Source organism: Salminus brasiliensis, chromosome 8, assembly GCF_030463535.1.
Source record: "Salminus brasiliensis chromosome 8, fSalBra1.hap2, whole genome shotgun sequence".
In the NCBI taxonomy this organism is placed as follows: Eukaryota; Metazoa; Chordata; class Actinopteri; order Characiformes; family Bryconidae; genus Salminus; species Salminus brasiliensis.
The window spans coordinates 23,287,490-23,314,982 of record NC_132885.1 but is presented as its reverse complement, the minus strand read 5'-3'; the positions used below and the strand labels follow the sequence as shown (position 1 = coordinate 23,314,982).

At 40.4% G+C, this 27,493-nt stretch overlaps 1 protein-coding gene across 5 annotated transcripts in view; it reads left to right on the top strand.

The window, feature by feature from the left end:
• Positions 1–2,532: 2,532 nt before the first annotated feature.
• lrp1bb (low density lipoprotein receptor-related protein 1Bb) overlaps positions 2,533–27,493 on the top strand; it is a 374,780-nt gene continuing 349,819 nt past the window's right edge. For 4 of the 5 annotated variants that reach the window (XM_072686149.1, XM_072686147.1, XM_072686148.1 and 1 more), the window contains exon 1: positions 2,535–2,810. In XM_072686149.1, the coding sequence (XP_072542250.1) occupies positions 2,702–2,810 (109 nt within the window). In that variant the 5' untranslated portion in view covers positions 2,535–2,701. Of the gene's footprint in view, positions 2,811–27,493 lie in introns of all 5 variants that reach the window. The other variant, XR_011980029.1, reaches the window with a different exon arrangement.

Genomic DNA, 27,493 nt, shown 5'->3' with positions numbered 1-27,493 from the left:
TTTCTCCAAATTTGGTACTGCTAGTTAACCAACCCATTTGTAACTCCCACTAGCACTCGCAATGCTCCATCTGCCACCATTGTGGCATTGCCAGACAGCAAACACACTCCGAGGAAAGTGCTGATCCCCAGTTTTGCTGCACCAGCTGATGCAGCCAATTGTGCTCTCTCTGACTCTGGATGCCGATGGCAAAGTGTCATGTGTAATGCTATTAATAATCAATAAAATGATCAGTGACCTTACACATGTCTTCTCTGTTTTTATATGTAATGCTGATAAAAAAAATAGCAAAAAAATAAATAAATTTCAAATATATATATATATATATATATATAAATATATATATATATTTTTTTTTTTTTTTTTGGGGGGGGGGGGGGTGTGACTATATTGCCTTAGAACACCCTGGATTTACCTCTAAAAAAAAGAACTGCACATACAACTACATGTTGCATTTGTTCAGAGCCTAAGTTCTTAAGTGCGCATCCTCAGGAATGAATGTGAGTGAGATGCAATACCAGAATGAACAGTCTAGGCAGTTGACCACAGCATGATGTCATGTCAGCAGCAGACAGAACCCAGGACAAAACGACTCTTCTAAGATCTTAGAAGTCATAATCAAGGAAGGCATTCTGGTGCCCGAAGGGATGTTTGACCCTCCCCTGACCTGCCCCCTAGTGGATAGCTTTTAACCCATTCAGAGGGATGAGACGAGTGTGTGATAAACTCTGCTTGTGTAGCCACAGTCGACACACTTACAGTGTCTGTGACTTTAAAACTTAGTATCTGCATGTATATCTGTATGATCAATGGACTGATAGAAATGCTCCAGACTGACTCTGAATAAGTTCTGTTACATTGGCTTCCACTGAAAGTTAAGAAAGGGGTTGAGCTTCTCCTGTAAAGTTCCCATGTTGGAGATATTTATGTGACAGTGACGATAAGCAGTGGTTAACAGCAAATATACTGCAGCACTGAGACTATTGTAAGATAATGCTTCAGGCACTAGAAAACATATTGGTTACCATTCTGAAGGCTAACTTTGTGATGTTGCTTTTAGAGACTATACACTCTTCAGACATCTGGTTCTTATCACCACCACTATGAACAGTTCTGACTCTTAAGTTTCTCTAGATCTGAGCATTTCACACCACACCAACTTGTATGACTTGCACTTAAGCCTTTCAATCATGCAGAATAAAACTTATTCTCTGGGTCCAAAACTAAAGCCGTTAATAATTATAGTTTTTTCTTTCTTTAAATTTTGCTGAAACGTTTCCCTGAAGAGATTTTATGCAGCTTACTTGAGGTGAAGAGAAAACGCAAGTGGTTTTATGTAAGTGAACACAGACCTTTACACTCTTTAGACTTTTAAGACAAGAAGAAGAAGAAGGCAGAGAGCAATGTGAAGGGTATGTTTTTGATGAAAGACCTCTGTGTTATTATTGTTTCAGTTTTAGTTAAAAATGCAAGGAGTCCTGAGACACAGACAAAGAACATGACCGACCTCAGCAGAGCCACCGATCTGATGTTCAGCATTACTGCAGGTCAGCTATTTAGAAAGCTTTCTGATGATCGGTGGCGTGACAGCAAGAAGTCCTCTGGGCAGAAAGAGAGACCTGCACTGCTGATACAGTACGCTTGGCTTCTTTTAAATATTTAATCCCACCAACCCCCAGGGAGGGTTTATCCTCAGATTGACCACTTTGCCTCAGAGGATAACTTGATACGCTGTGCCAAATGTGTGTATTTGATATGTATTCTACATGCTCACCCCTTATTCCATATTTATGATAAAAAAAGATGCATGATTTGCTCCCTTAAATGTTTCTCTATTGGATTTTTTTTCAGCCAGGCCTGGACAGCGATGGCAGTACCAGCACTTGGGGTGGTTTATGCAGACCCGTCAATCCTGTTACAGGGCCATAATTGAATTTACTGTTTTGCAAACCGTTTAGCCTGAATAAGTGGCGCATACTCGTTAATTAAACGCTTATTTAACCCTGAGGGCGTGTTCCCTTTTGGGCGTCCCTGAGCCAACAAATCACGGCTGGTCGTTTTAACGCCTCTTCACCACTTTACTTACACGTTAACTGAGACATTTATTTGAGGCGTTGTCCTCAGTCTAGCGGTGCTAAACTCTTCAGCGAGCTGCAAGCATGGATTACGTAGTCAAAGTCAAGCCACTCACTACTGCGGTGTTGTCGCCTTGTTTGGCTCCACCCGTATTCCGACAGACGCGGCTGTCCTGCACCGGGATTGGCTAACGGGGCTCCGCCAGGATTGGCGCGTTGGTGGGTGCGGAGCGCTCTAGAACGCCGGGCTGCTTATGAGTTTGAACTAGCAACCAATTGCTGACGGGGTGGGCGGGGCTTGGCGGAATATGGGTGGGAAAGGAAAAGAACGCGCCGTCGTCCGCAGTCTCTCTCTCTCTCTCTCTCTCTCTCTCTCTCTCTTCCCCCCCCCCTCCTCTCTCTCTCTCTTTCCCTCGTTCACACTCACTCTCACTCTCTCGCCGGCTGCTCTCACTGTCGCCCGCGCTCTGTCTCTCGTGTGCACGCCTAGCGGTCTGAATGCGAGCAGTGAAGAAGGGTTTGGTCCCGCTCTGCACATCCATTTCACTTGTCATCCCTGAAACGGCGGGGAGGGCTGAATCGGACTTCAGTCACACAAGTGCAGGCAGCGGCCGCTTCGCCCAGCCATGAACGAACTGATGCTGCTGCTGCTGCCGCTCGCTCTTGTCATGTTGGGATTGGGGGATGTATTCTTCTCACACGCTGAACGGCAGAGAAGCGCCGGCACGGGGAAAGGTAAGACCGCAGGGTGTGCGTGTGGCGTGTACGTGTACGGGTGGTATGTGCTGAGAAAAGAAAGGGGGGGGGGGGGGGGTATCGCGCGCCGTGGGGTATCGCACTTTATTATAACTTATCACGTCGTTTATGGAAAGCTACCAAACACAGAGGTCCTCACTAATAGGCTGCTGTCTGCATCTCATCTTATGTGGCGTGTGTGCTGTTTCTAATGACAGCAAATGCTCGCTCGCCTGGTCCCACTTATTCCACTTTCTCGCTGGTAGCCTAAAACCTAGATCTTGGGTCTAGCTGTGGTCCAGTTGCACTGGCTGTATGAGATGTTGGTGTTTTTTTTTTTTTTTTTTTTTTTTTTACACGAAAGCAGAACAGATGGAATTAAGGCCAGCACGACTGCCTGAGCTCAGCTGATACGAGGCAGCAGGTAGGCATCCAGACCGTGAAGCCCCTAATATCATATTGGGTTTACGGTCTGTGAGGTTGTGTAGTCCAGGAGGCTGCATGCGCACTGGTCTAATGAGACATGAGGAGACATGAATGGCACCTTCATGGAGCTTCAGACGAACTAACGTTGAGAAATCGAAGCCTCTGGCAAATTAGACTGCATCCTGCTCAGCGCACATGAGCTTGGAGTTTGCAAAGTAGCAGAATAACGCCTAAATCAATACTTGACACCCCCCCCCTACACACACACACCACCACTTCCACCTCCTCCCTTTTCAATCTCAAAGCTGGTAAGTAAATAATGAAGCCACTTTCCCACGTTTCCTCAGAGTTTATTAATTGCCACAGGCTCATTTGCCTCCATTAGTGGTCGGGAAGCCTGCATTCAGCCCCCAAGAGTCGCTGAAGACCTTCAGCTGTGAGTTGAACAGCAGCTGATCATTGATGGAATGAATTTGTAACACTATGAAGAGCATCAGCACACAGTGCAGTATCATTCACTAATCCCCCTCAACCCCCCACCCCACCACCACACATCCTCCAGAACTATAACTGTATAGAAAATGATCAATTCTCAAATGAAATGGAAGTTGGGAGCTTTTTATTTTGTGCCCCCGAGTTGCATTTGAGCTTTTTAATGGCTGGATCCCGCTGCTATTATACTGTCAAAATAAATCACTAGAATGAAAAAGGACTGAACTAAGTGCTAATGCCCAAGTGCCCCACCTGGATCTTTTTTATTGCTTAATCAGCGTGTATTCAGGAAAAAAGGAGGGGAATAAAATGCTATTTTCTAAAGCTGCATATTCACGACTGCCTGAAAATGTCAGAAAGCTCTCAGCAGAGATTAGTTGAATGGTCCATTCTCCTGCTGAATTCATAGGCTCCATACATCCTGAACGCCTCATGGTCCATTAGAAAGTCCCAGTCTTTCAAGAGGCTCCACTGTTTTGTCCGTGTCTTAAGTGTTACGGGCCCATAATGTGGGCACAAAGGCAGACAGCATCATCTCGGTGTGTATCTTCAGGGTCGTTTAGGGTGTTTGGTGAAAACCACCCTCTGCCCGATCCATTTAGCGCAGTCCCAATCAGTGTTTGCCATCTCTCCAAGTGTATCACAGATCACAGCCACCGGTTTTCAATGCTGGTCTGGTCCGACAAAAAGACATTATGAGACCCGAGGTTGTACGAACCATAGTTTTATTTTATCAAAGCCCCCTTTATCACGCTGTCACGCAAGATATCCATCAGCTACAGCAGACTTCTCAAGGTTGCTGGGAACATGATCTCTTTTAAAAAGTATATAACGTTGCCCAGAAAAGCAGGTTAAGCGCAATCATTTGGTAATGAAATCATGGAGATGGCCCCCAGAGCCTAATTAAATGAGATTATATTGAAGCACGCTGTGCTAGCTTATTGTCCAACTGTGACTTGTACCTGGAGTTGGAGCCAAGTCAATAATAGCATAGACCACCAGTCGCATGTGTAAATAATCCTGCACCTGTAAAGAGGACATTAACCAAAGACCTGCATTTCCTATATTGTGCCAAAAACACATTGGCCTTTCACCCTGTGGTCTTTGCAACATCAGAGCATTCACTTCCAGGAATTTCTACCAAGAGGGGTAGGCTGTAGAACCCGATGCATCACAGCTGCTTGTTTTTACTCCCAGTGCCTTTATTTCTTCCATACAGTTGAATTATGGACAGTTCTCAAGGCAACCCTGAGGCATCACAATGTAAAAGGAATGAAGGTCAGCATATGCCTTCTTCGATGTGGCTGTAGGGATACCACTGCGCCTAATAGCAATCCCAGCTGTGTTCATTGCACCTCAAAGGAGCTCAAAGGAAAAAACTATGGATTCAACTTAACCATACTGACATGTAGCATAGCAACAAAGGGGAGATGGACCCTACCATCTCCTCACATTGACAACGGAGCAGTCGCAGACCCCGAGCAGCCAGGACGATGCCAGCGCGATGGATCGTCTTTTCGCTGTGATGATAAACGCCTCATTTAAGAATGTTGAGGCAGTCTGAACGTCGGATATTACCTCACACACACGTAGCACCAGAGTGACATAATTAGACTGGCAGAATATGCTGTTAGAAGCCCAACAAGTGCTCCTTTGTGCTGGATTGGGACCGTGCTCTCCTGCATGTACAGCGAGAAACTCAAGCACTCGGCTGATTGAACACTTACATGACACAGATGTGCTCAGCTGTATCTATCTAATCTATTCTGGCCATGTGAGCATCATTCTCACACTCCGTTCTCAACTGCATGTTAAACGCTCAAAGCAGTAATGACTACAGTCACAAAGAACCCAAACGCAAATGGGCTCGCAGTTGTGATGTAGGAACAGTAGTATGCAAAAGTTTGGGTACACCTATTTAGATTAGTACTGAATTACTTTCCGTAATAATAATTCCTGTAATTTTTGTAATCGTTTACGGTTAACTGATTAACAGTTTATTGAGGAAAAAAAAAGGATAAAGGACTTTTCAAAACCTCCACCCTGGACAGCAGCCTCTAAAAGCCTGGTTGGGTGGTCAAAAATCGTTCTACCCGTATCTGGATCCTTTTATGTGTTTGTAAAAGAAGAGGCGGCGCCATTAAGTCTGTCGGTAATTAAATATTTCAAGTTAAAAATAGATTTTTTTTGCCTTTTCTCACAAATCTCTTTTAAACAAAGCTCTCAATCTTCTAAATCATAGCTGTACACTTCTATCAAGGACAGAGCAACAGATCTGCATTATTGCTGCTGAAAAACGCTGCTTTACTCAGGTGGAAAGGTGCAGAATTAAATACAAAAACAAAAGCTAACCTCAAATTACACTCCTATATAGAGGTCTACCAGAACTCCAATGATCAAACAAAGATATATTAAATGGTTTGTGCAGTTGATGACATCACACAAACAAATCTGACAGTACTGAACACAGAAATCAGCCAATACCGGCCACCAGTCCACAGCCACAGCTGTATAACAAAACCTAAAAACATCTGTCTGCATGAAAACACATATAAAGAGTTTTAAACCCTCCACCCTGGAGAGCAGCTTTCAAAAGCCTACCTAAAATATAGTTTTTGTGAAGCTGGGTGGTCAGAAATCCTGCAGTATGTATCTGTATTCATGCGGACTAGCACGATTGTCAGCACTGAGAAGTGGTAAGTAGCATTTATCCGTTTAACTGCAATTTAGAGGGAAATTCAGCATGTCCAGTCATCCAGTGGCTAAAATTGCAGACACTGGCACATTATTTTTTGTGATGTTCAAGTGAAGCACTGCAGTCTCTAAACTAATTGATTACATGAATTGTTGGCAATTGTTTATTACCAACATTATCAGTAATGTCTGTTTTTTTACCAAATTTAACATACAGAGGAAAATATAAGAGACAACCTTTGTGCCAAATTGTATGGTTTATTTTGCCCCACTGTGTTATTTTAAGCGAATAAACAGTAATTGCTGATGTGCAGAAGTGTGTTCTTTCTAGATAATTTGTACTTGTTTTCTCTTAGAAAACCAACAAAACATGTAATTTCACCAGGGGTGCCCAAACAGTATGACAGTAGCTATGAATATTTCATTTTTATTATTAGTATTATTTACCAAAGTAGTAAATGGTGCTTCTGTAATTATGTATTATTTGCTAGTTGTTTAAATAAGAGGTTAGTTACATTTCTGTTTACATGTATAAACAAGAGAGAGAGAGAGTCTGGCACATCCAGTCAGACACTGCACAACTATTTTTATCACAATTTCATTGCCAAGTAAATTGAACTCTGCATATATGTCCATATCGTGTAGCCCTAGTAGAGAACATCTCTCTTGCTGGAGGGCACCTCCCTTTCTGGAAAATTGCTTAAAAACCTTCCCGAAAACTCCCCAGGTAGTGACATCCGATCAACCACACTTTTTTTTTGTTATATAAAAAAAGAAATACTGTTAGCAGGTCCCTGAAGAAAGGGCAGATATCACTGCACTTGCATAAGATTTGCTGAGTGCAGTAAAACTAACCCGCTCATTCAGGTCTCCTTTTATTTTCATAGCTGCTTTGCATCAATGTCTGAAACACCTCCCTTCTAGAAGTGCTGGCTTTTTATACCCGTCATATGGAACCCATTCATAGGCTGTCTTTGGACAGCACTCAGACTGTGTGCCTCTACTTTCAGGTGTTTCAGACCTGCCAAGCACGTAACTGGCCTAGTGGTCTCAGCCTTCCCCTGGACAATTCGAAAAGGAACAGCTTTGTGGATGAAGCGATGATCCTTATCCCTTCAAGCCTCCCCAGAAAACAGGCTCAATATGGTGTGCTGTGGAAGAGCTGAATGCTTGAAGAAAGTTTGAATGATGGGGAAAGATGACATAGTAAGAAACTCTGCTTCTGCTAAGAGCAGCACCGTTGCCTCAGGAAGCGATTCATCTAACACCTCCGTGGCAGTCTTCATTGTTTTTGTTTGGTGTTCTATTGCACGCCTCATTTGGCCCAATTGAAGCTCAGTTGCAGCTACCCACGGGTTCTGGTCGAGTCATTAAGGGCCCTGACCTTTAATGGATGGACAGATTGAAACTTGAGTTTCGCAGCTGGTCCTATGAAGCCCTTTGGATCTGTTGGACTACACTCTAAGCAAAAAGGGCTCCATCTAGTAATGGAAAAAGGTTCTTTTACTAGTGGGACCCATCTGGGTGCTATATAGAACCACCTACAGAAGGTTCTTTAAGTTGTCAAGCTTCTGTATATATGTATAGAACCATTGCCATGAACCCTTGAATCCCCTCCTTTTGTTTTTGTTTCATGATTGTACTGTATGTCCACCTGGAAAATCAGTGTTTCTGCATTGTCTTGCTGGAGCCATCCTCTGTGTGACCTAATGGGGGAGGAGGTCCAGTGGTTTTATTGTGTGCCACAGGGTTTTTCATCGTGCCTTAGCAATCACAAGCACGCGAGGAGATCGATGTGGTGACATTTGGTCAAATGCCTCCAATGCTTACCTTGCCCACATGACAATGGTCAATACTGGAGCAAAGACATTTGAATGCATTTTTCCCCCCAAAATGAGATGGCATTCCCAGATAGGCTGTTATCACCTGAAGTTGTATGAAAACCTATTAATTGGATTTGGATGACTTTGCACAGTTTGCGTACGCTGCGATTTCATCAGCGGGGAGGCTTGGCATGCTGCATAGAGGCCTGATATTGAAAAGTGACCCTGATGAATTAGTCTTAGGCTTGGGGGAGGAGACCTGTGTTGGCTAGACAATCTGTTTTGCTTCTTGGCTTGCAGATGAATTATTCAGAACATTGGATTTAAGACTGAGGTGTTTTGCAAATGTTTCAACATAAATTGCGTGATTAAGGGATCTACTGATCTTTTACCTTTTTTTTGCTGTGAAAGAGCACAATTTCTTTTGCACGGAAATGTGAAAGTGTCTGCTGACTAGCATGCATTTCTCTTGTGTTTTTATGGCTGTAGAGTAAGGGGAATTCATTTATTGATGCCCTGTAATTTACTCTACTCTACAAGAAGATATGTTGTTAATCAAATTTGTTCATGCATTTGTTAGAGTAGTGAAATAAACACTGGCACGTCAAGAGTTGTTTCTTTTCCGGAGAGCCAAATGGGCCTGTTCCTGGGACCAAAAAGAGAGAGAACCTGTATATTAATACATAGATACTTTTATAATGACTGAAGGATAGTGGTACTAATGTGTTTCTGTTATGTTAATATTATCATTTCCCATTTCAAGCCTTTTATATTTTGTATGTTTATAATTAATGGACCAAAAGAGATGGTCCAAAACTATCTTGGTAAATTAATTAAAAAAATAAAAGTGCTTCAGACGGTTCTTTAAGTGAGACCATAAAAGAACCACTTTTGTTTCGTATTGTATTTTGATTAAGAACCATGTGTGTAATAGAAATGTGTGACAAACCTTTACATTGTGGTAAAAAGAAAATGGAAATGGGAAACACTCAACTTGTGGTAAAATAATAAAGGTCACTTCATTACTAATGAGCAAAAGTAGGAAATCACAAATGTCTAGGGAATAAGTGAAAATGGTCACCTGTCTAGAGAATCCAGGACTTACGAGACAAAAGATAAGAGTGACCCATGGTACTGAAGAGAGGAGCAAGCTGGGTAAAAGGAGGAGGCCTTTGCCCCAAAGAGAGTGTAAATACTCCCCAATAATCTTTTCCCCAACCAATTAATACAACCCCAGCACCACTCTGCCCTCCACTGGTCAAATACCCCTGGGGCAAACCATTAACCTCCAGAGGTGGAGGTAGTAACAATTGGTGGAGACCCTTTACAGCAATTAAAGGTTCTTTATATCTTACACACCTTTACACAACTTTATTAAAAACATGGTTCTTTATAGAACCAAAATTGGTTTGTCAGTGGTTTTGCTCAAGAACCATTTGAAGCGACTTAATTTCTCAGTGTACTTTAAAAGTTAGAAATACTTCCTTTTACCCTGTCAGGGATGAGATTTTGTTCTCACCGCAGCAAAATATTGCAGAATATTAAACATTGTGAAATAAGTAGGAATAGTCTGACCGTTAATCCTAAAGCTGTGAGGTGAAGTGTGCCTAAACGTTTGACAGCTTGAACGTGTAGTGTGTGGTCACTGAGTAGCAACATGATTTAGTTAATGTTAATGTGTGTGTGTGTGCGTATGTTGTGTGTAGGTGTGACTATGTTGAACATTGGCTTGCATCATTTGCTCATCTCTTCTGTGTTATCGACCATCTGTCATGGAAAGTATTGCATGAGAATGAATTCCATTATATTTGTTATAAAAGTTCTGGGTTGGGTTTCCCAATATCGATGAATCTTAAAGATTAACGAGCTGCTTAGGATGTAGGCGCAACAGCATGTGCTACTTTGTTTTTTTCTTCGAAAGCCTTTGTAATTGCTGAATTTATGGATGCATTGAAGTTCTTCTTTTTTAAGTCTGCCAGAATCATTTATTTATCAGTTCATTTAACAGTGGATTAATACATTCTTAACATTTGTGATTAAACTGTAATACTGGACTTTATCACTGAACTCAAGTGCAAAACTGTCTGTGTTTCCATCACACAGTGCACAGGATCACAAGCTAAGCTTTAAATATACAGTTAATCACATAATAAATCATACAACAGCATGAAGTTCCACAATTTCTAAGAAACGTAAAAATTCATCTGGATTAGTGTATTGTTCTTGTTCCAGGGTCTCAGACCTTTATTAGCTTGTAATGACTATAGCTTGTTTACCAGTATAACCAATCATCATTAGGGAAAGGCCAGGTGATGCAAATTTAAAAATGTCTCAAGCTATGTCATACCAGTCAGAAGCCATGGGCTCCTCTAGGCAGCTGCAAAGTCTGGCTGTGTATTGGCAAGCAAGACGATATGTAAATTTTAGAAAAACTGTCATAGTATAACAACTCTCCATTAGTTGCATAAAATCTGAGTAAATTAAAAGTTTTTTTGTCATTTTTATCCATTCAGAACGGTGGCATCTAAAGATAGTATAACACTGCTATCTATTGATCAGGGTTTTAAAACAACACAGTAAACCACAGTCTTCCATTTTTACATGTAAACTATTGATTAAACATCAATATTGTGTTTTTGAAAATCAATTGCAAAACATAAAATCGCAATACTTCAATATACTGACTTTTTTATACCCCTACTGTCAAGCGCTTTAATTACTAATAAAGAATTAAGAGTTAAAGACGTAAAAGTTTTCAGGTAGTTGTTTCCTCAGTTTGTAAAGTAATTGAGGCAGCTAGCAGAAATGGTAGAGGTGAAGTTCAGGTCTGGAAGACCAAGAACTGGAAGACCAACTTTCACAGAGAACTGCTAGATTGACTGATTGACTGCAAAAGGTCTTCAAGAAGATTTAACAGAGATGGGAAACATTTCACTGCTGGAGGGAAGAATGGATTCAGTTAAATACCAGCAAATTCTGGAAGCAAACTTCACGTCTATATAAAAAAAAGCTGAAAGGTGAAAAGAGGATAGGTTGTACAGCAGGATAATGATCTTAAACACACCTCAAAATCCACAGTGGACTACCTAAACAAGCACAGAAAATCTGTGGTTAGATCTCAAAAGAGCAGTGTGGGCAAGGCAACCCAAGAAACTCGCACCTACACAAATACAACTACAAGCAAGGAAGAATCAGTAAAAATCCCCCAAACAGGTTGTGTAGCTGTATTGCCAACATCCTACACTGTTAGTAAAGGTAGCGGAATACTACTTTTTCCTTATGGAAATCTATAATAATATTAAATCTTGAGCATCGGCTGGTCAGATCAGTTATTTTATAAACATTTTTTACAACCGTTTTTTTAACCAAGGCACTTCACTTCAGATAAGCATCTAAGAAATAGGCTATCATGCTGAAGCTTCTCAAGCTCGTTTTCCCACAGGAAGAAATTCATGACTAATATCGCATCACACAGTAAGAGTAAATTTAGACTTGATTTCTTACAAGATCGGAATCATTTATTTTTTTCTCTCTGAAATCCGATCCAGCAATATTCTGTAGATATTGACGCGATAACCATTGATAACAATATGTCCAACACATTATGCTCCCATAGTCCCGTATCACATGCAATGCTCCCAACTCTGCGAGAGCGAAGACTGACACACGCCTTCTCCGTCACATTTGCCACCAGCCATCATGTCTCTTTCCGAACTGTTGCTGATGCAACGTCACCGGGCAACCAACATGCTCGGAGAAAAGCACAATGTACCCGATTCCGATGCAACGGCCAGTAGACTTCCCTTTTTCTGCTCCATTGAAGTTAAAGACATGGGATTTTGTTCTGACACTGGAATGATGTGGGGAGAAGTGCTGTCTACCCGCCCTGGAGAGAGCAAGGCCAACTGTGCTCTCTCAGGGCCCCGGCTGCCGATGGCTAGCAGCATGACTGGGATTCGACCTAGCGATACTCTGATCATAGTAAGTGACAGCTCCTTATTCCACTGGAGCACTTGAGGCCCAACATATGATACTCTTACTATATTTTATGTTGTGTATGTACCATTCTTTATCATATTATATAAAAAGACAATAAACAAAGAAAAATTCACATGTAATTCACACTTTGAGCCATGATGACATGATGTTTACATGCATTTCTGGACAAGATAAGAGATACAGAAGCTTCACTGAAAGTGAAAGATGCATGAGGGCTAAGAAGGTAGAGTACAATTACGCTCAAACCAAAATAATAGAGATGCTATTATTCTTATTACGTGAGTGGAGCATCACAATGATTTTGGAGCTTTAAATTATGTTGCTTTAGATTAATATTGTACAAACAAATGGGTGAAGCATAAAAACAAACATTTAGATCAGAGCTACGATATAAGGCACTTCTTTATTTAAAGAGACTTTAAGCATCTGTAGCTAAATGAATGCTGCAGAAATAACCGAAAATGTACATTGGCATTGTAACCATAGAAGCCAAAATTTGTAACTGATATTAGAACAACTCTAATATCAGTTCAGATTAACAGTCTTTACTAATCGTATGACGTCTCCACAAAAAATAAAATAGCCAGAGTCTCAAATTCACTCATTTAATGTGTTGACACTGTTGTTGCCTAAAGTTCCTAATGACCAGGTCAGCTTGCTATCAGCATAGGTGACACATAAATGCACACTTGCCAGAATGTCAAGGGGAGGTGAGGGGGGATGTGCCCACTCTACTTGTACTTTCGTCCCCTCTTACTTTATGCCTAGTGTTAATTTTTCTGACACAGAGTTATTTTGCACAGTCATTGCACTCAGCCGCCTCTAGGCAGTGGAGTAGATGGAGCTTTTGCGCTGACCACTCTGAACCCCCCCCCCCCTTGCCTGGTGTGAAGGCGACACCCCTGATTGAAGGTGCTGAACTTGGGCTGAGCCAAATTGTGAGCAAGGTTGACTTGCTCAGAAGTGAAAAAGCAGCTTAGTTTGCTGTCCTATTTTGACAAAGGGCTGATAATTATAGAAGTAATATCATACTTTGTTCATTGTACAGTCTGTACATTCATGACACTGAGCATGTTTCAACATGGCAAGAGTTCAAACTTGCTCTTTTTGCTTTTTTTTTTTTTTTAAGCCTAATTACCAAAACAAGGCCACAGTTTGGTGAAAGCAGAATTAGCACAAACAAGTCGTTATTTTCTTAGAAGACAAATTTAAATAAAAAAGCAACTAGTAAATGATTTCAGTGCAGTCCTTTTCTCGCTTGCCTTCATTAGTGGTCTCAGAATATCATTTTCAATAGAACATTCAGAACCATTTGTGCCTAAAGCAAAGGTTTGGGCACCCTGCATGGTCAGTACTTTGTAACATTCCCTTTGGCAAGTTTCACAGCTTGTAAACACTTTTTGTAGACAACTAAGGGTGTTTCAGATCTTGTTCAGGGACTCTTGCCCATTCTTCCTTGCAAAAGGCTTCTAGTTCTGTTAGTTTTTTGGGCCGTCTTGCTGCACTGCTCTATCCATAGACTTTTGATGATGTTTAAGTCAGGTTACTGTGATGGTCGCGGCAAAACCTTGAGCATGCACCTCTTGAGGCAGTCCATTGTTGATTTTGAGCTGTGTTTAGAATTATTATCCTGCTGTAGAAGCCATCCTCTTTTCATCTTTAGCATTTTTTTTTATTACATGTGTTGTCATCACATCATTTGGTTGCAGAATTGTCCATTTCATTGAATCTATTCTTCCCTCAGTGAAAAGGTCCCTGCGCCACTGGCTGCTACACAAGCCCAAGGCATAGTTGATCCACTCCCCATGCTTAACAGTGGGAGAGAACATTGAAAATTTTAAAGCAGAAGATGCAGGTAGTGTGTGTGTGTGTGTATGTCACACAGCTCCAGTGGCCTGGGGTTGTGGGCTTGATGTATGCTCTGGTCACTGTGTGTGTGAGTTTGATGTGTTTTTCCAAACTCCTCACTCTTCTCCTCGTGTCCTTGTTTCCTCTGGGTGTTCTAGTTTCTTCCCACCTCCCAAAAACACACATGGTTAATTAACATGGTTATCTGCCTAGGCTAAATTGCCCCTATATGTGAGTATGTGAGTGAACTGATATGTGTGTGTGGTACCCTGTGATGGGCTTGTATTCCTGCCTTGCACTTAATTATTCCAGGTAGGCTCCTTATCCACCGCGACCCAGACCAGGAAGAAGTCAATGAACACTGTATGTTTGTTAGATGGTACATTACCCAGCATACATTTATTCAGGTCCATAAATATTTAGATTGTTTTGCACAAAAAAGCTGTACGGCCACGGAAGACAACTAAAGTGGAAAACATGGGTAGAGTGAGGGATTAGCCTGTCGTCAGCATAGCCTTGGAGAGAGACTGCGTTTCCCATACAGCTCTACACCATGCCTGCTGTTGTGGCACTGAACCGAAGCCGCCGAGCCAGATTAAAGGGGAACTGTCCCAGCTGCCACCTGGCATACAGCGAGGGCTGAGGGCCTGATGCTGGAATGTTCTAGGAAACCCAAACAGCAGAGTAATTCATCCTTGCATCCACAATCAGAAAAGGCCCAGGGCCTTTTAAAGGAGCCTAGCTCACTTGTTCGGCACACTTGTACCTTTTGATGGAATGAATTAGCCAATGCAATTAATTACAGTCTTCAGTATGTAATCCCATTTTTGATATACACTGACAGATTTACATGCATTTCTCATTCTTTTTCGCTTTGCAGATGCAGAGCACATCAGTAACACGTAGTCTAGCTCTGCTCGGTGCCAAAGGGGGCTGGGGCTTCAGGGCGCTGGGCATAAATCCGAATTATTGTCTCAGCACTGATCTTTTTAGATACACTGACATTGTTGCAAATATCCAGCCTCCCTGGCTCCAGATAGGAGGCTTGTACAGCTTCCGTGCAGTCAATGTGAATATATGCTGAAGCCCATCATTCTGAGAAAGCAGGTACTCCATCAAGTGCATGACTATTTTATTATTGTATGGAAAATGAAACTTACCCAAGTTATTAAAGGCTATGTCTGCTTTTCGGGATCCTAATATATGTTTTGGCAAAAGTGGAGAAGGCAGGGCGATTTTCAGATCAGATGAAATCAAATTTACTTAAAGGAATGCAACTTTAATATAAAAACACAATGATCGCATGATTAATGGCCATTCAGCTAGAATCACCTAACATTCGAACTGTTAGGAGCTTATAAACCTCAGCCCCAACCTCTCTGCCCTGAAAAGAAGAATGTGCCTAATTTAAAAATTGTGGGCCGACGCTGATATACAGTATTTTTCATGTAGATACGCCCATGCTGAGGCATAAACATTAATACGATGCAATAAAATGAATAAAATAGCATCACCTACACATTCTGCTCTTCTGAAGTACAGTACCGTACATCATCAAATATTGGTTTGAAATCTCATCCATATCTAAATATCCTTCTGCTTCAGGTAGTATGTACACAAACCCAGCACAGCTGAAATCTTAAGCTAATAGCATGTCTGTTAAGACCTATTTTTTAGCTGGAAGTGCAATTTACACCAATCAGCCATAAAATGACGTTAGCAGCAGATCCTTTAAGTGATGTAAGTTTAAGTTGTGAGGTGGGACCTTCATGGATCACATCAGTGAGCATTGGGCACCTGTTGTGATTATGTCCTTTCTTGGTCCAATTTTGGAAGGTACTGACCGCTGCATACCAGAACCAGAGTTTGTTTGGTAGTTTGAAATCAAGAGTTTGGATCTGTTTAAATAGTTAAAGCCACAATATGGAAAATTGCCATTTCATACTCCAGAGCCCCCATACAGTCGGGCAGTGTAATTCGTGCTTTGAGTCACCACTAAAGGACCCATTTTTCTGGGCAAGCTGAGTGATACCGTTACTGAAAGTGAAAGAAGCATGCGACCATGGGTACACAAACATGGGTTATACAGTGTTGCAATTGCTTGTGAGCAATATCCTGCCCACTCCGAAGTTGCACACTGCAGTTAGCAGCTCACTGAGCACAGAGTAGAAATGACATCCAGACTGTTCTCCCTATTACAAATCAGTGGAGCATCACAATGAGGCTGAAGCTGTTATTTTAAGGTAAAAATGCTACATCGTGTTGCTTTAAGATCATCCTCAGTTTGTGTTGTGTTTTTGTGTTCTCCTTGGGCTTGTACAGGTCAGTTTGGGTTAGTATGATCTGCCTGTGCTGCAGTCTGAAACTATGACAGACTGTTAGGGACTGTCAATCAAAAGGTAGTGATGGAAGTGCAATCTGCTGGGTTTCACACCCACACAGCGCTATGAGAAAAGGTAACCAATGAAATAGAAAGCATCAAACACTGGTTTCAATGTATTTATTTAGTCATTTTGATGTATTTTATATGCAGAACAGGTTCCTTATAATAACAGAAAGGTTCTGTTACTTTTTTGGTTATACTCTGTATGTCCAAATGTTTGTGGACTCCCCTTCTAATGAATGCATTCAGCTACTTTGAGTTCCACCCATTGCTGACACAGATGTGCAAATGCACACACACAGAGCTTATCTAGGCCCTGTATAGAAGTATTACCAATAGAATAGGTCTGTCTGGAGCAGATAAACATGAACCTATTGGCACCATGCCTTTTGCCAGGGGCTAGAGGGGTATGCATTCCCCAGCACTGAGCTGTGGGGCAGTGGAACAGTGTTCTCTGGAATAATGGAGCTCTATCCAATACTTTTGGGATGAGGTGGGGTTGTAATCATCCTACATCCTGACCTCACTAACACTCTTGTTGCTGAATACTATCAGATGCTCACAGCAATGCTCCAAAACCTAATAGAACGCCTTCCCTGTTCAATAAAGACAGTCATTTAAACAAAAGCAGGAAAAACAGTGAATGAGCAGGTGTCTCAAAACTTTTGTTCTCATTTGTATTTGTATTTGAGTAAAACTGGGGCCTTTAAAGGACACATGAACAACCTTATTTTGTTTATAACATCCAAATATTAATATATGTATTCTTCTGCTTCTCCAGATATTGCCAATATTATTTATCTGCCTTATCTGGCGTAATATCACCATGTCATTATTACAATATTGCTTTCTGTGTTTATGACCACATTTCTTTCATATTTGTTGTTATTTTCTTCTAAATAAGTTACCTGTACCACTCTGTCACACTTGAGCTCTTTTTGTCAGTGACTCTTTTTGTTCTAATTAGAGATATGCTTGCTTGTTGTTGTTTCTGCCGTCTCCTCGTCAGAGAAGTGCATTCACCCTCTCTGCCTCTCTGCCTCGCCTCAGTGCTCTGTAAAAGGAATGGAGATAAAGCACTCAGCCGCCCAACCACGGCCTGTCAGAGGCTTTCACTGCTCCTTGCAAGATAAAGAACACTCATCGCAAATGCTGTTCAATACTTCAGGAAAAAAAAAAAAAAAAAAAAAAAAAAAAAAAATATATATATATATATATATATATATAAATATATATTTTATATAAAATATAAAAGCATCATATCTCTGCACTTTTTGCAACCATGTTGCACCAGCTAGACGCACAGCTATTTGTTTGAGATGGGTGTGGCTGGTTTCAGATTTGCCCAAGCATTTTCTCCCTGCTCCCTGCCTCAGAGTGTAGGAAAGATCAAGTCTGACCTTGATTTTGACATCATCCTTGTAGAAGATAGAAGGCAACATGAAGAAGCCTGAGTGGAACTGTCAGGGCATTTTTGAACCTGTAAAAAATTGAGCAAGCCTTAATGGTGAGGGAAAGCCAAGCATGTTAGGTATACTTTACCTCAAAAGGCAACCAAGCCATTCTTGAGCACGGCTGACTGTGTGGGAAGGTGAGCACGGTTTCAATTACAATTGATTCAGTCTAGTAGCTAATGCTTGTGTTTATCAACAAGAGTAATCAAGCAACACTGGCGAACATAAAAAAGAGGCGTAGGTTTAGTTTCAGAAGGCGAGGCACATTGAAGATGGATGCGATCCATTTTTCTCTCCCTTCTTACTGTTAATGCTAGGTAGCTAACTAGCTGTTATGGATACACAATGGTGTCAGAATTTTATAGATATTAGAAGATGTTATGTAGTATTAGCATGATTCGATTTTAAACGAGTGTTTCATATTTACTGTGCTTGAAGAGCAAAATCCTTAGATGGCGATAGTCTAAAGTGCCAAAATGTCCTGTTTTTATGCTGCAGTGTTGATTTTTTTTAATTTCTAAGCTAATGACAATACAAATAGCACACTGAACATAAGGCAGATAGATAGATGGTTAGAGTAAAAGAAAATTTTTAAAGACTCCATGTAATAGAAAACTGAATTTTTCCTTTTTTTAGTAAAATTGAAGGAAAAGAAGAGTAAAAGAGAGTCATTTATAAAGATTGTGTACAAAGTTAAAGTTTCAAAGCCATTCACTTCCCAGTTAATATTCGAAAACAATCCAGGGCAGCCAATCAGAACAGAGCTCATTTATCTTATATCAGTCAGTTCTAATGAATAAAGAGAGACTGTAAAAAGGGCTATATATATACATTTCCGCTGACAGGTTAAGTAAAAGCATTGATTATCTTCAATCTTCATCTACAGTGGCATCTACAGTGTCTTGGGTTGCAAGTGTAGTAACAGTCAGTTTATGAAGTCAATGTAGTGAAAGAAGTGAAAATGATCAAGCGTAATGGTGACTTTAAAGGGTTAAATTATGATGGCTGGACGACTGGGTCAGGGCATCCTCAAACATCAGGCAGACTGGTATGCAGGGAATAGTACCTACCAAATATGGTTCAAGAAAGGAACCATCTGTGAAACGGTAATAGGATTATGGGTACCTAAGGCTCATTGATCCGATCAATAAAAAAAAGCCCCACCTCACAACTTACAGGACTTGGAAGGATCTGTTGCTAACGTCTTGTTGCCAGATACCACAGGACACCTTCAGAGGTCTTGTGGAGTTCATGCCTTCGAATGCTTAGATCTGTTGTGGCGAGGGCACTAATACCACTAATTTTGGGGGTACAGTTGTTATGGTTGATGTCATAAACATGACGTTTTTTCTGCCACCGGCCAGTATTGTAATCTCAGAACCCATTACTAGCCTAGTAGAAATGAGCATAGTCTCTAAGAAATAATTCTATTTCTATCACCCAGATTATCACAGCTGCGCAGTAAGAGCAGTCTGCCCTATTTAGTGGTTTCCCCAGCAAACTCTAGCTAACCTTGAAAGTGCGTAGGACAAAAAACTGGATTTTGCAAAGTTCCCCAGTGGAAACTACACCTTTGTGTTTATGAGGAAGCCGTGACACATGCCATCTGATTTGATTGGTTTGGCCTGTTGATTCTGGTGTTTTTGCCCTGAAGTTGTCCTATTTACACATAATAAATCAGTCACGTACAGAGGCCGATGTGCGCCTTGCAAATAGAGGGGCGGTGGGATCCCAGAGGCTGGGTGCTGGAAAGGTTAATACATCCAACACTTTGTTTCAAACTGAGTTTGCCACTGTGTGCATGCAGCCTTTTCTTCATTTAGCTCCCAGAGTCCACCGGGACAGTTGTTGTTTTCCATTGCTTCATGTCATTTGTTGCTCCTTTTCCTTAAAGGCAATTAATTTCTTTGAAGCAAAGGAATCAAAGACTTCTGGCATAACAAGTGAAGGAAACTAGTTGAGGAAACATGCTACAGGAGGAATGAATACAGACAGGCTGTGATTGCACCTCCGTGAGTGTGTGTGTGTGTGTGTGTGTGTGTGTGTGTACTTTGTATTTCTCATGCAGCCAGCTGAACTAGCATCTCTTCAGTAGGTGATTAACCATTATCAAGTGAAGGTAACTAATCTGTTCCATAGCTTGGAGCTGACGGCTGAGTTGATTAGTAATTACAGTCTATTGTTGGAGGCAACAGATTGCTAGAGAAATACAGCCTGATGCCTCCACTGGTATCCCGTGGCTAAGAAAATTCTGCTTTTTACACTTGTAGTGCCACTTGGAATTCAAAACGGTAATTGACTGTAATGGAGTAATTTTAGATGTTTTAAATTCAAGTTTGGTTTGATTATGCATGCTGTCAGTCAAGAGCCTTTTTTTCCGAAATCAAAAGATATTTTGTGTAATTGGATTTTGGTGTCGGGATTGTGATGCCTAGGTGGCGAAGCTTTAGAAGGAAATAGCAGACAGTGCTCCTTTATTGATAGCTAGACTTCATAATTCATACTTCAAACTTCTGTCAGACTGCCGCAATGACCGCCAGCTGTGACAAAGAATGAGCACCAGGACATTAAAGCACATATTAATGTGATTATTGGATCTGTGTGAAGCCCCCAACATTTGCTATTCTTATTCTTCGATAGGATACCAAGTGCACCGCGGAGCCCAGAGACGGTGGACAGGGATGGGAGGTGTTGAGTGCAGTTTTTGATTGCTCAGCTTTCATGCTGACTTGTCTGACACAGGATAGAGAGGGGGGTCACACTTTGACTTTTTGGCACTGCGTGATCAGATTTCAAGACTAGAGGGAGGCCGTATTATCATCTCTGCATTTAAAGGCAGGGGATATAAAAGGCTCAGTGAAGAACTGCTGAAACCAGTACTTGCGAGTACTTGCCTACGTCCATGTTCTTTGGCTGGAAACATCACAGACCTGGATGGTTTTGTAGATGGGAGTAGAGGGTATTTGAGGACTCAGTTAACTGTTCACAGTGCCAGTGTTGAAAAACTAAAATCAGATTTTGGCTATTTGTTCATAGTTTAAAGAATTTATGTTTATGTAGACTCTTATGCTCCAAACTGTAAGTTCCTCAACACAATCACTGCTGTTTTGCATGAGGTTGGGACTGAGAAGGCACAGACGTTAACCATGCGTTAACTACTCTTGCTGACGTTAGATAGATGTTAACTACTGTAGCTGATGTTAGCTGGATGTTAACTGCTCTAGCTGATGCTAGCCAGATGTTAATTACTCCAGCTGATGTTAGCTGGATATTAGCTAACCACTCTAGCAGATGTTAGGTGGATGTTGAGCACTCTAGCTAATGTTAATTACGTGAACTATCTATCTATCTGACGTTCGCTTGATGTTAACTGCTGTAGCTGATGTTTAGAATCACTGAAAGTATATTTGTCTGACAAACTAATGTTGGCACATCGTCCACTAAGGAAAAAATACCAACGGCTATGACCAAAATAGATCCCCACTCCTATGTTAGTGCTGTGCTTATTTAGAAAGGGACGATGAACTGGGTAGCACTGGAAACACAAATAAAGTCAAACACTTCCTGAGCTGTGTTTAAAACACAAACTGAATTCTGAATCAGTAAACGCACTGTGCTGTTCATGGAATAATCTGGAATCATGGAATAGACTGTTGTGTTACTTAGATCAATAAGCCAACCAATAACAAACAACACGGGAAAATACCTTGAATTCACAGTTTGCGGTTGCTTGTAAATATCATTTGTATGAGAAAATGTCATCAGATGTTTTTTTGTTCCTCTATCTGTTACTAAGAATCTCACAATGCATATTGGTCCACATTCAGCCCGTGTACTGAGCTATGCTGTGCTAAATTATTAGTGAACTGTGGGAGATACAGCAGTCTAATTCATACCCTTTACACTCCAAGACAAATGGCCGACATACTCAATAGTGCCTCAAATAATAAATAGGGATCAATTTCAGTAGTGCTGAAATAACCTCAAATCAATAGGAAGATTAATTGAATATATTACCTAGATTTCGATTATTAAGCGACTATGTAAGCTGCTCGAGTCGCTCAGTTGGTTCAGTGTTCGAGTCGGAGACATGTTGTTAAGGCGACAGTTCATAACCACACACAGTAGGGAACGTATTAACAGTATTAAAGAAGTATTTAGAAGTATAAAAAATTCAAATAATCAATATGGGCGAGATTATGTCGATTAGAGGTGAAAACTGAATGCCAGTTTTGATTAACTTTCAATGAATTGTCCAACCCTGCATTTCAGAAACAGCCAGCAAGTCCTCATCGGCATCCACCACTTTACTAGTTAGCAGCTCTTTAGATCCACTACAGAGAAAGAGTCTGTGGGCCCTATTTTATCAAATGAAAGAATTCAGAATGCACATTCCTAGCTGAAAAGGGTCTGAATGTAAGATAAGTTAAGTTTAGTTAAGAAGAACATGTAACATTTTAAAAGTATAATTTTGGGACGAAGATAGAGGCCTGAACCCTTTAGTCACAGGCTAATATACACTGTGATACAGTTCAATGCAATGTAATACACTTTACTGTTTCACCTCTACAAAGTAGTACAAAGAAAGTTAAGCAGATTAAAGTAAAAGAAACAACTAAAGATTACAGTGTGATTATGTGCCAGATCATGACAACGTGTCTGGTGTCTTCATTGCTACTTCCTCACACTCTTCAGTCTATTCTGTTTTTTGTTCTCTGAGGATGTGTCACATCGGTACATCTGTGAAAATCTTTGAGGTGGTCAGGTTATGCAGGTCAGATATAGCAGTTGCTTTCTGGCATCTTACCTTGACCCAGCCTTCTTCTTTGCATCTGCCTATGCTGGGCATCAGTATGCAGAGTTCAGCTTTACCACTCAGGTTCCAGATGATTCCTTGTTGTCAAGAAGTGTCATTGTACTGCCCTGAATGTCACTGAGGTGGCATGGTTATGGGGTCGGTTGGTGCAGGTCAGGTGTGACAGTTCTGTTCTTGCTTTTGTTCGGGTCGGTCAGAGCCCTTTCTTGTCCAGGCACTTCAGCACAGAGATGCTCTGGAGATGAGGGCTCTGGAGATGAGGGCTAATTATCAGATTATTTGGATACTTGCGGAAGCTCTGATTGTGTGAGGATGTTTGTTTTGAGCTGGATTTAGTTCTGGGATCCAGAATTTGCACCTCTGTGAGCAAGGTGTCATTTGGTCCATCATTCATTCTTTATTTTAATATTTTCTATTGGGCATCTGAGCAAGTTGATGGTCTAAGGGTCTTTCCTTTCCCATTTTTAACTTAAAGTAAAGGCTACCACATACCAGATCTGGTGTCCGGATTGACATCTTGTTCGTATTCAGGTTCTGGTTCTCCACCCCTACAGCAGATCAGAAGAAAATCCATGCACAGCAGGGTGACCACTGACCAGTACTTCACTGGTGGTCTGAACCATATTCCTTCTTGCCTTGTAGGTTAATTAAAATCTGTTAATTAAGATAACTGTCCTTGAGTTACTGTCCTTTTTAATAAAACTCATTGTGATGTCATAATGCTCCAGCTCTGCAATCAAGTGATGTCATAAGTTTGCATTCCATTGTGACATCACTGTCTTCTTCACTGTCTAAGCGTGGTTATTTTACATAAGCACTGAATTGAACAGCTGAAACAACTAATAGACATTATCAATAACATCGACAACAACACATCATCGACAACTAATCACGGTATTGATTAGTTTCCTTGCTTCCTGTTTACATCACTTGATTGAAAAACAGAAAAGACTGATGGCAGAGGCGTGAGAGAGGTAAGAGCATCCATGGTAAAAGGTTAGCAGGTTAGCATGGTGAGTGACTGAGATGGTAAAACTGTGCTAAAGCCACAGTCAACAAGTAAAAGTAGTCATTGTCTGATTCCTCAGTTTTCATTAGCAGTACAAACAGCTTTGTCTAAATGGATAAACTGCACAGTGAAATTATCCATTGTCAGGGTATCCCACAGAAGCTGTTTTTTAACCTGTTTTTTATATTCGGATTGTATTTGGAAATATTGTGGCCAGATTGAATTTACAATTTGTTTTGTAAAATGTGTCATGCAGCTTTACTTTCCACATAAAATGCATATCAGCACACATATTTCTTATGTCCTACTTACAGTAACCTACTGAAAACATGAGTTACCAAACCTGTTACTATACTGTTACTATTTAAAATAACAAAAAGGAACAGTGTTATATGATATGTTATGTTATATAACAGTGTGTATTATTATAACAAATGCATTCCTAAGTGGTGAAGATCTGTCTTTGTCCACCTCCGAATGTGGCTTGTGTGCTTGCACCTGGCTTTTCAGACATTCAAGTGAAATCCCAACTCCATCCAATCACTGTAAATACAAGTTAATGCAATGTCTAAACAGATTCACTTTGATTAATTAAAATTTTAAATTTTACAGTGGACAAGTAGCCCATAAACCATGCAACATATTGTTTGTTTATTAAACTCTAAAATAAAAAAGCTTTTAGATTGTGTATTATATATTTATATAACAATGATAATAATATATTAAAATCAAGTGCATACGGGAACATTTACTGTACACTGATATTGTGCTATGTTAAATGTGCACTTTTTTTTAACACCATAATTAGCGCACTGTGTGGAGCCATTTGGGATTCATAAAGAAGCACCACTCATATCTTGCAGTGGCACTGGGAGACACCACAGGGATGGAGTTTCAGTTTAAATAGTAATGATGTTTATAATACTTTTTTTGTTTGACTTGTTTAAAAGTCAGACAGTAGTCATGCCAGGCCAGATAGAAACATTATATTCAGTCTATTTTAAAAGACTTGGTAGCTACCAAATGTTTATGTAATGACCTCCAAGCCCACAGTCTAGCTGTTGGATTACAGTTAAACCAGAGCCTTTACTTGTTTGTGAATTGAGATTTACACCGCAAATATGAAAATAATGTTGTGGTAGAACGTTAAGCAACATGCTGATAATAACACTGCTTCTAATAGCTCTGACATTACGCCTAGCTCTATCAGGAGTAAGCTCACTTACCATTCGTCAGTCTTGGTTAGTTTAAATCTGCCTTAATTAAAGGGTTTTATAGCGTTAATGTGTGTTGATTCTCCTGTAGTGTTGATTCTGTAAAGCCTGTCCTAAAATCCAATTCAGTAAAGAGCAAATATGTTATTCATACTCTGAAAATGATGTGTTTCATTAAACAATTGGGATATCCCGGTTATTTTTCCTCCAATCTGATCCTGAGTCTCTTAATCAGCCGATTCCACAAATAATACAGTTTAGATTAGATGAGCTACTGATTAATTTTGCAAGTAAATCCCTGTATTTTAGTAGCAGGTTCTATAATGAGAATTATTGATTTAGTTTAGTAGAGACTTTTCTTAAAATGACAGTTTCCTGCACTGGATGAAGGTGTAATTAATATCTTATAATCCAGTCTGATCAATCAGCTCCCAGCTCCTTTAAAACACTGCAGTCAGCTCACTTCCTGTGCATGTAGTGGTACACACTCATAGACTGATATCTGTTTTTGTTGTTGGTCTGCTGATGCCAAATAGCAGTTCTATAGAGGGTGACTGTGTTCTGATTGGGTGACTGGGTTTCCAGACTCACTGCTGCCGACTGGGAATAATGTCTGTTAATGGTGCCTTGAGGACACCAGATGGCCCTCTGAACACTGGTTAAAACAAAGACTCAGAACTGGAATGGGATTAAAATGCCCGATTACTTGATCCATTCAAATATGCCTGAATCAACCCAGATCCTGATTGGATCAGGACATTCTTATTATGCAACCCATAACGATGCTTTGTGTTTTAGTTGAGTAGTTCACCTCACGAAAGCAGACTATTCTGTATTCTGTGTTTCTGCTGTGTGGCATACATGCATGGGACTTCAGATTTTAGAAAGGATTGATTATGAGGAAAAACACTAATATTAGCAATACTCTCAGAGCACTTTTATCTTTTGAATTATGATACTGGGCTTGTCTTTCAGTGTTCTGATATGCATCTGTATTTTGAACAGAATTTGAATGAAGGAAAATGAGGCTGTTGCAAAACCTACTAAGTGGACTAAAGCTAGGAGGCAGGGAAAGACACCTGACAGTGAACAATTGGTTGATTATTGGTGCTAGTTGATGGGTTTTCAAACAAAGCAATTGCATTAGATATCATAATTAAAGAGATGCCTAATTTCCCCAAAACACATTACCATGGTTTTGCATTCTGATATCATCCTTTTTCCAATGCACCTTTAATGATTCCCTGTTTCAGAAGTGTTAGAAACCAGTCATACCTCTTATAAATGCTTAGGTTTTGCACATGACCTGACATCTCACAGCCTCATCAGGATGCCTCATTTATTTAGTGCCAAGACTGAAGACTGACACAGAGCCCTTCATGAGATTGATGTGTGTTCATTCCACTGTTGTTAAGAGTTAACCCTAAAAAAGCGAAACCTCAGTAAAGTTGAGGCCATAAAAAAGATAGGATCTCATTAACGAATTCTTAATGCTTTGAAAGCTCTGCCTCAAGTACCAGAGGTCCATAGTTCTCAGCTTCAGTAGAATCACAAAGCTTTTTTTAGGGATGCACCGATACCACTTTTTCCTTTCTGATACCGATACCAGATTTTCAAGTATCTGATGATATGGAGTACCGATACCGATACCAACTCTGACTTAAATACTCAATAGACGGCTATAAATCCTAAAATTTATAATGTTTCACTTTGTGTAGGTTGTACTTTTTTAAATCATATCCCAAATAAGATCTGATAAGCTTGAAAGAATATCATTTACTGGTTAAGTAACTGCACATTTTAAAAGTTTCATAGCAATGAAAAATTTAAATTGCCACAATGTAAAAACACATGCAAGTAGGGAAGCATAATCTTGTTACGCTCAAACAAACAGCTTTTAATTCTTGTTTAAAATTCACAAAAATCACAAAGCTTTTTTTAGGGATGCACCGATACCACTTTTTCCTTTCTGATACCGATACCAGATTTTCAAGTATCTGACGATACAGAGTACCGATACCGATACCAACTCTGACTTAAATACTTGATAGACAGCTATAAATCCTAAAAAAGGTACTAGAACTTCAATTTGTGGCCTAAACTCAGAACTTAAAAAACACCAAACAAAGACAAAATGTGCTGTAAATAAAAAAATGTAAAACTGGGTTTTACTTGTTTAAATGTTTGGTTTTATAACTAAGCATGCAAAAACAAAATCATTCATGGAAACGGTGCTAAAGTATCGGTAATGGTGCAACACGCTTTTTTGCTCATTTCTAGCACAAAAAACAGTGTAATTTACTCCAGTGCAGGAAACCCATAACAGTCCAATAAGCAGTTACCACCAATGAAGGGAACAAGTAGTTCCAGTGCAGTGAGAAACTGTGAACAGTGTACACCTTTGGGTGTAATATACAGCTCCCGAGTGGTGCAACAACACTGACAGTGTTAAAGTTTTCCTCTGAAATCGGTTTGAGACACCTAACGTTTAAGTCGAACTGGTGTGGACCTGTATAGACACTGAG